Raw genomic sequence first — 8571 nt, forward strand, 5'->3', positions numbered from 1 at the left:
AAACACACTTGCTACTTCTGGAATCAGTTAAAAGCCTCTTGCCATGTTCGAATCTGTACCAGTAATCTGTCCTGCTTTGCCTGAACCATTAAAGAAGCATCAATAATTCCAACACTTGTACAGAAGCAGGCTGGGCTTTCACGCTGTTTACAGCCTCACTTAACTCTGGAGACGCTTTGCATTATCATAAACATCAAGCTATCTAATAAATGTGTGGGTGTGACGTCCCACGTGCTCAAGACTCCGCATCAGATTTATGCGTGATCAAACAAAGATCCTTCAACAAATTCAAAACAACTGGATTTTATTCTCTCTGGTTGCCGCTTTCGGGCTACCTGTTGTTTTCTCACTACATTTATTCAGATAAAGTCAAGTGAAATGAAATATGTCTGCAGTGACCATGTATAAATGAAGCCACCAAATGACTTTATAATATTTGATTTGTCCAGTTTAATATATTTTAATGTCAGAGTTACATCTGATCACAGCATGACTGAGTACTCTGACTGTTGACAGCACTTATAGGATCAGGTTTGGGATGTCTTGGCTGAAATGACTTGTCCAACAAGACACGTGGATGTGTGTCCAGACGCGGCTCAGTGTCCCAAAACTTGTCTTCAAATAGCTTTATAGCGTTCTCCGTTATGCGCTCATGTAGCGAGTGACAGAAATACAATGGAGAGCTCTGCGCTCATATAGCTACTTGTGGAGTGACATCAGTTAGCAGCTCCCCGGGCGATCTGCTTTCCTATTCACACAAAGTCGGCCACTATTCTGACGGAAACCCAACAGCTCAAAAGATGGTTACATAATAAAGTATTTTCTTCATGGGTGATTTTTTTTTTTTTTTTTTTTTTTTTTTTTCTTGAGTTTACAGACTTTTTCCATCCAGTCATAGGACGATGTTAAAATCTCTTCATCAGGTCCATGAAGCATCAATATTAATCATGATTACCATTATTTTCATCTGGATTTTACATTTAATCTGATTTTCAATAATTACTTTAATCCGATCAATCTTAAATTCAAACCGATAAAGCACTGGAAACAAACACACTCTGAAATCCCATCAATATTTTTGTCTTATCTTTATCTTATCTTGAACACTATCTACCACGGGAATTCACACGTCATTGCGATAACTGTACGTTCAGCCCTCTGCCGAGGCGAAGGCGGCCTGTGATCTGCCCGACTCTGTTACAGCTCCAGCTGCTTATCTTCACCCAGTACGTGCCACGCCATGCCAGAGACTTCAGCAGGACTTTCCTTATTTCTACTTGACCTTTTCTCCTCATTTAAATACAACTTTATGTAAGATGCATCAACTCTATATTAGTCAACAGTTTTGAATGAGTCTGCCTGGTTAAGCGGGGGTTAAGTAGTTATTTCCCGAGTCTGTATTACATGTTTTGTCATCGCTAAATTATTTAGGCGTGATGGCAAAATCCGAAGGCAGACAGCAGGCTTTGCATTCTGCAGCACTCGCCGCAAGCACAAACAAGCCTCTGGTTGCAACACAGTGGAGCGTAATGTGCTTGAGCAAGTTTCCACTGAGGCAAGCAAGCGCCACAACAGGTTGGATATAAATGCTGCTTGGACCAAAAGAAAGATCGTTCTATGCCTTATTTATGAGATCTTCCACCATTTCTACTGAAAAATATCAGCGCTGAACCAACTTATGACTCTTCGCACCAATCAGTTTTTCGTACATGAACCAACCTTCAAGCAGAGTATAGTTAATGTGTTTGTCATTCTCTCCACGGCTGCTCAAAGTTAGATTTTGTTTCCAGGACTTGGAGAGAAGCGGCAGATAGAGCGGAGGAGGGTGGGCGAGCTGCAGGGATTAACTCCGGGGGCCGGCAATTTCAGGTTTATGCCCGGCAAGCTGCGAGAAACTCCAGGTATGCACGATTCGTTCCTCTCCACCTCGCCGTGGATTTCATTAATCACCACATCTGTTCGCTGCACACAGCACACCCACCCACGCGCAAATAACAGCCACTTCACAAGCAATCCAATATAGCGTTTTACAGTTCCAACGATAGCGGGGAGTTAAAAACCAGAAAGAACATCTTGGCAATGTTAAACACCAATTAAATGTTGGCTGAAAACAACCGCTGCAGCGAAAAACCTGTCAAGAAGCTGCAACGGTTTATTAGGAAACCAAGATGATGGTACCTTCAACTCTTTTGGAGCTTTCCATCAAATACACCGAATACATACGTGCTTTTAAGTCGTGAGACATTACAAATAAGAGAAGCATAAAATATAAATTCCAGGAATATTTGAATATATTCAGAGATTCCTTCATCTCAGGTGTCCTTTGATGAAGATTTCTCCTCTTCAGCGAATAGGAATTAACCTCCACGAAGAGCGTTTCACTGGAGTCAAATATGAATGGTGAGGAGATGAAAGGAGAATCAATCTGCCAACAGCACTCGGCAGTCAAACGTTATTTCTTCCTGCGGCCTTACACACTCTCATTTGTCTTGGCGAGCAAAGACTATTTGTTTATTTCATTGCATCCTCATTAGCTCCTGCCAGAGCCATCGCGATTCTTCCTGAGGTCGGAACTGCATAATTGAAATGGAATTCATAATAAAATAACGCGGGCAGACACACGCTGTCTGCAAGAGATACAAAGGAGTCGAGGGAATTCAAACGAGGGTGAAGGAGGCTGCAACAGCAACATGGCACTAATGGACAGAATTTAATCCAAGGAGCAAAGTTAGAAACGTATACTCAATTTATTCAATTATCAAGACACTTTTTCAGTTTGTTAGTGGGAGCCGTGAGATTGTTCATCATTTAATAAAGTCTCGTGCAAATTCTGGTTCTTAAATTCAGATTCTTCTTTAATTTCTTGCTGCTAAAATCCAAAATCGTAATTTTTAAACATTGCAAGTTTATGATTCCACCTCATTTATCTATTGATTACAGACAGGCTGAAGTTCCATCATCCTCTAAATGAGTGGAGCACTTCAGCCAGTGGAGAGGCTGGGAACACCCCGAGCAGGTCGTCAGTCCATCACAAGGCTAATGCTCGCAGACGGACGCTCGCACATTCACATCTATTTAAGACGCACCAATTACCCGGACGAGCAAGTCTCTGGCTTGTGAGAGAAACCCGGAGGCCGAATCGGGCCCCGGCTGACTGAAACTGACTGGTGGTGACGTGACAGTGCAAACCACTGCCCCGCTCTGGCAACGCCACCCTGACCACAACCAGACACAGCAGTTGAAACAGCTCAAATTCATCAGCTTCATGCGGCAGGTTTGCATGTGCCAAGACAAAACTAGAAGATGGCATTTAGTAGAATCAATACCAGACCTTGAGGCTACAGATTTTGTGTGAGTGGGTGTGTCCGCCAGCTTTTAGCTTCACTGTAATGTTTTAATAAATCGGAGATCAGAGAAAGGGAGTCCACATTATTTCTTTGAGGCAATCTGTGACATCTTCAGGGGATGAGACGATTAGAACCCACTACTCCACGCTGTCAAAGTCAATTTTCTTGTTAAAGGTCAGTGAAACACCGTTCCCCACTGATATTAATGAATAAAAAAAGGCAATCTTCATTTTGTCCAGGTTCATTTAACTCTGTTTTTCCAGGATCTGATAGGATAAATGTATTCCTCCCTTCATTCAGGAGCCTGCTTTAGAGAATCTGTTGCATTAATGGAAATCTGTTGCTGACGCCCCTCCTGAGAGGAACCTCACCTTAGTTAAATAATCTCATGTCCAGTGCTAATGCATTACAACTAGTTAATCATTCCACAACCAATCCTACATTGCACAGCAGAATGTTAAGCAAGAGTGAAATCTCAAAACGAAACTTAAAAAAAACTCAGGGAAGGATGCTCCTTCGGTGGCAAGTCTTTGCAGATCCATCATAATAATGTGAAGTGTATATCCAGCTCTCTGCTCACCGACATGTTGAAACTGGCAACTGGAGCCCACTGAGACCTGGAGTCAGCTGTCAGATATGAAGACAAGAATGATAATATCCGTTGTGTTGGACGCATTTGAAAAATAATGCTGTGATTTTCCTTTATTTTTAAATAATGGAGCGCGTGCAGGATGTGAGCCGCGCTGAACTCCACACGCCTGATCCATTAACCCACATTGACGCACCGCCGGCTCGACTGGGCGCCGCTGCAGGTTGTCAAGCGGTCAAGCTTCAAAAACAAAACGACAAATCTCAACAAACAGACGCATTTTCTGCCCGCGTTCGGATCCGAAAAAAAAGCCCACCTGAAAATGGACGGTGCGTTAGGAAAAAATCAGCCAAGCGCCGCTGTGCGTAACGGACAGGTAACACCGCCTTACATGTGACAGGAGGAAAAATAAATAAAACATTGGATATTTGGCGCGTCGCGCACCCCGAAAGAGCACGTGAGGGAATAAAGTGATCTCCACACTCACCTGGATGGCTGCTACAGTAAGTCCTGAGCGCAGATTGTCTGGGAACAGGCGAGGCGACGCTTCGGCGTTGCCGCCTGTCACCGGGAAGGAGGAGTTTGTGTTTACTCCAACATAACGCGATCGGCTGTCAGGGACCACACGGCTGCTCCACACTGTCTGCCGAAGAGAGGGAGCCACAGTCTGGCCGCAAACTTAATTACAGCCTGCCAGCCTGCAGCCTCTTGACACCTGAGGACTGGGCCGCCTCAGAAATAACCAAAGGATCACTAAAAAAAAAGGAAAGAAGGGGTAATCCAGGTTGAAATTAATTGAAACAATACAGTGAAACAGTGTGAGATGTCCAGTTCAGTTTACTCAGTTTATTTTTTTTCATGAAATGAACAAATGACCACTTCTTCTTTGAAATGAGCCCGCCTGTTATCATAGATTCAGTACTTCCTGATTAGATCTCTCATCCAGTGACTTTTATTTCTGTGTAAATAATTTACCTGCTTTGGGTTTTATTGCCCCACAATAATGAGAGTGGGACTTTGAATCCAGAATATTGAACATGATTCATTCAGTGTGCACAAAAAGGTGTGTACGCTCACTAAATAACTCAAAAGACCCATCTCTTCTTTGCTCTTATTTATGCCACCAGGAACCAAACACTTCCTGCAGATTCAGTCAATATGATTTACCTTTATGTTCTCAGACCAAACATGACACAGTTGACACCTTTAGATTGTTGGTGAAACTACTATGACAACCAGCTCTGTCTTTTCCTTCCCAACCAAAGGTCACAGCCATAAACGAGGGATTTTATGACCAGCAGTTTATATATCACTCCACCCTGGAAAAAAGTGCACACACACACACACACTCTTTAGAGTATCGGAGGACCCTGATCTGCTTCCGAGGCTTCATCAGAGCTTTGGGAGAGGAGACACTGAGATTTAGATTTTACACGCACAGCTGGAATACAGTCACAATGCCCTCCAGTAAGAAGATTCTGCACTTCACGGCCAGCGCCCTGCTGACCTCCGTGGCCGTCGGGCTGCTGGGGTTCGGCATGTCAGCGCAGTGGGCTATATCCAACTCGTCCTGCGGTGGAACTATCCTGGTCAACGGGACTGCTAAGATCGAATTAGCTCTGTTTGAAGGGAAGCTGGAGAGAGTCGACTGCCCTCTGTTTGGGAGTACTGATTACTTTTCAGGTAAGGGTCAAATCAAAAGTCACTTAAAGGGATACTTCAACATTTTGGCAGATTGGCCCATTTAGCACAATTCCTTAGTCATTTCGAACAGCACACTTACTTTTTTGTGAGAGTGAGCTGTTGTTTATTCAGAGGTGAGTCGGGGAAGGTTTTCGGGACGGACACAATGGAAGTGGATGGTATTTTTGGTTCCCCTCGTCACACTCATCAAATACACAATCCAACAACCCCAAAACACTTTGGTGGACACGTTATAATCCGCACATTCACTACGCTGTGGAACACCAACAAATAATATCGTAGCGTTACGACACTTAAGCAAATACTGGGAACTACTTTTTCTTTTGAAATCACTACGCCCAGACGCCATGTTTAGTAAGTAGTTCCGTCTTAGCAATCTTCGCATAAATAACTCAATCTCGTAATTTTGCATTAATATTTCACAGCGTAGTAAATGTGCGGATTATAACGTGTCCACCAAAGTGTTTTGGGGTTGTTGGATTGTGTATTTGATGAGTGTGATGAGGGGAACCAAAAATACCATTCACTTCCATTGTGTCCGTCCCGAAAACCTTCCCCGACTCACCTCTGAATAAACAACAGCTCGCCCTCACAAAAAAAGTAAGTATGCTGTTCGAAATGACTAAGGAATTACGATAAATCAGCCAATTTGCCAAAATGTTGAAGAATCCCTTTAAGTAATACAGATTCAAGCAAAGTTCAATCACATAAGACCAGAATGTAGCGATGCAGGTGTGCTGATTTCCTTTTCACAGCACTGTGGATCCAGCACTTTTTTCAGTTGCTAAAGCTTTCAAATAGAATCCCAAACAATGTATTAGCTTTGTCTATCATCACATAGAATATCATGACTTTAACGTAAGCCTTTTTTGGAATGAAAAACATGATAAGACCAGCCCCACACTTCCTTTATCAAACAGCCTTTCACTTCCTTTGACAGGCGGTAATCTCACTTTGGCACCACTGACATTGTTGGCTGTGAAGACAAGCTGATTCCAAGGGGAAAATAAATGTAGATTTAACAGAGATTTAAGCATTTTGTGTGAAAAGCATTTCTAAAAAAATATATTTTTTCAAATACCAAACACAAATGTGCCTGACATCACCTGCTTGACTGTAGCTCAATTGAAATAAGACAACATCACTCAGGTAAGGATGAAACATTACTGACTGTAGGTGCCATTTTCTATTCAATAATTTAAGGTCATTTTCACCTGTCATTCACAGTATGTGTTTTGTCTCCAAAAGCCAAGAAAGTAAATGTTATATTGAATTTAAAATATAGTTTACTCTTCTCGATAAAAAGGAATGACTTAAAAAAAGACATTTGAACTGTAATTAAACAAGACTTGATGACAAGTGAAACTGTGCAGAGCACATTTTGCATTTTGTCAAATGTCCAATAAAATAACAATAAAAATAAATGAATAACTCTGGGTTTCATTAGATAGCACCTAAACAGGTGATCCCGTGCTTTGCACTCTCACCTCACGGTGAGCATATCACCAGTTAGAGTGTGAGTGAGTGGGTTTTTTTCTGGACACTGTGGTTCTTTTGAGTCCAAAATAATGTGTTTGAGTGTAGCTGATCTTTATAAATGTCCTATAGGTGTGAATGTGATGTGTGTGTGACTGAATGGCCACCTGTCTGGCGTTAAAACTGTCCAACGTCAGCTGGAATGAGTTCCGGCCTCCTCGTGACATGGTGTGATATAATAGATCCATGAATGAATAAACTATACTGGACTTCTGATACCTGTAATGTTTTTGCAGTGGTTCCAACGCTGATTGACATCGGAGGTGCTTCCAGTGCCCTGCACATCTTGGTCGTGTTCCTACTGGTCCTGTCTCTGCTGTTTTCTGCCGGCAACATCCTGATCTCCCTCTACAACAGCGTAGCAAACCCTTATGAGACCTACATGGGGCCTATTGGAGTGTACACCTGCTGCTCTGTCAGTGGTGAGTGACACAAACACACACACACACACACACACACTCTCTGATTTGAGACAGAGCTAACGGCGCTCTCTTCCCCCCTGGCAGTATGCTTAGCAGCGTTGGCCCTCATCTTATTTGTGGTGAACATCAGCGTGACCGGCATGGCGGACAGCTTGGTGGAGAAGTTTTCCAGTTCTGAAGTAACTCTGAAGGACTTAAGTTCTGAGATGCAGGTGGGATTCTTCATGATCATCCCCAACATTGCGCTCAATCTTGGTGCCATTGGATCCATCTACATGTACGACCATGCGGCCTACACACACAGAAGAGAACAGCAGAAGCCTACAGAGGATGCACCAAAGGAGATCATGATGTATTAGCCATGCCTTGACTGAGGAAGCCGCTCATCAGTACCCTCTGAGGAAACTTGCATGAAGATTACAGACTGTATGCTTGTGCAGTGATCTGTGGACACACTGCAGTGTACAAAGATCAAATACCGTTCACCATATTCCAGAGTTTTAATCACAGGTGATGGGAAAGTTGCATTGTAAGTATTTTCTGAGCAATTCAGTTCCTTTGTACGTGAATCACTTTTACTTCATGAGATTTCATTCATGAAAGCCTATTTATTTGGTGTATAAAGATTCAGATTTTTACTTTCCTGTGAGCAAAATCGCATGTAAGTTTATGATGAAGTATGAGTCAGATCCGAAGTATGTATTAAAAACCATCCTCACTTTATAGTGTGTTTATTACATTTTTCCAAACACTGGCTAACAAACATTGACAGAGCATGTAGTAAAATAACAAAATGACCTAACATGAAAGAGAAACTAAACAGGAGCAGGGACAAAATGCATCCAGGCATTTTCTATTCCTCTGTATCCAAATTCGAGTTGAAAGAAGCTGGGACTAGCATTCAGGAGGAACTCTGTAATTACAGGGGACACAAGGAGACACACACTACTCTCACACACACACCTACAGACAA

The 8571-nt window shown here is 42.6% G+C and overlaps 2 protein-coding genes across 6 annotated transcripts in view; one reads left to right on the forward strand and one right to left on the reverse strand.

Moving 5' to 3' along the window:
• Positions 1–4502, reverse strand: part of ptprea (protein tyrosine phosphatase receptor type Ea) — a 45934-nt gene extending 41432 nt beyond the window's left edge. For all 5 annotated transcript variants that reach the window (XM_030097831.1, XM_030097828.1, XM_030097830.1 and 2 more), the window contains exon 1: positions 4424–4502. The gene's annotated coding sequence lies outside the window, so the exon portion shown is untranslated. The remainder of the gene's footprint in view (positions 1–4423) is intronic.
• An 891-nt stretch (positions 4503–5393) lies between these two features.
• On the forward strand, positions 5394–7957 carry clrn3 (clarin 3). Its single transcript, XM_030097834.1, has 3 exons — positions 5394–5619; positions 7413–7598; positions 7683–7957. Exons 1-3 carry the CDS (start codon positions 5394–5396, stop codon positions 7955–7957), a joined length of 687 nt encoding a protein of 228 aa, XP_029953694.1.
• Positions 7958–8571: the final 614 nt, after the last annotated feature.

The sequence above is a fragment of the Salarias fasciatus genome, chromosome 8, assembly GCF_902148845.1.
Source record: "Salarias fasciatus chromosome 8, fSalaFa1.1, whole genome shotgun sequence".
In the NCBI taxonomy this organism is placed as follows: Eukaryota; Metazoa; Chordata; class Actinopteri; order Blenniiformes; family Blenniidae; genus Salarias; species Salarias fasciatus.

Excerpts from the sequence above, each read along its gene's own strand:
- clrn3 (XM_030097834.1), top strand. The coding sequence starts at position 5,394 with ATGCCCTCCAGTAAGAAGATTCTGCACTTCACGGCCAGCGCCCTGCTG. Across the intron at positions 5,620-7,412 it reads GAGTACTGATTACTTTTCAG|TGGTTCCAACGCTGATTGAC; the intron begins GTAAGGGTCAAA and ends ATGTTTTTGCAG. Across the intron at positions 7,599-7,682 it reads CACCTGCTGCTCTGTCAGTG|TATGCTTAGCAGCGTTGGCC; the intron begins GTGAGTGACACA and ends CCCCCCTGGCAG.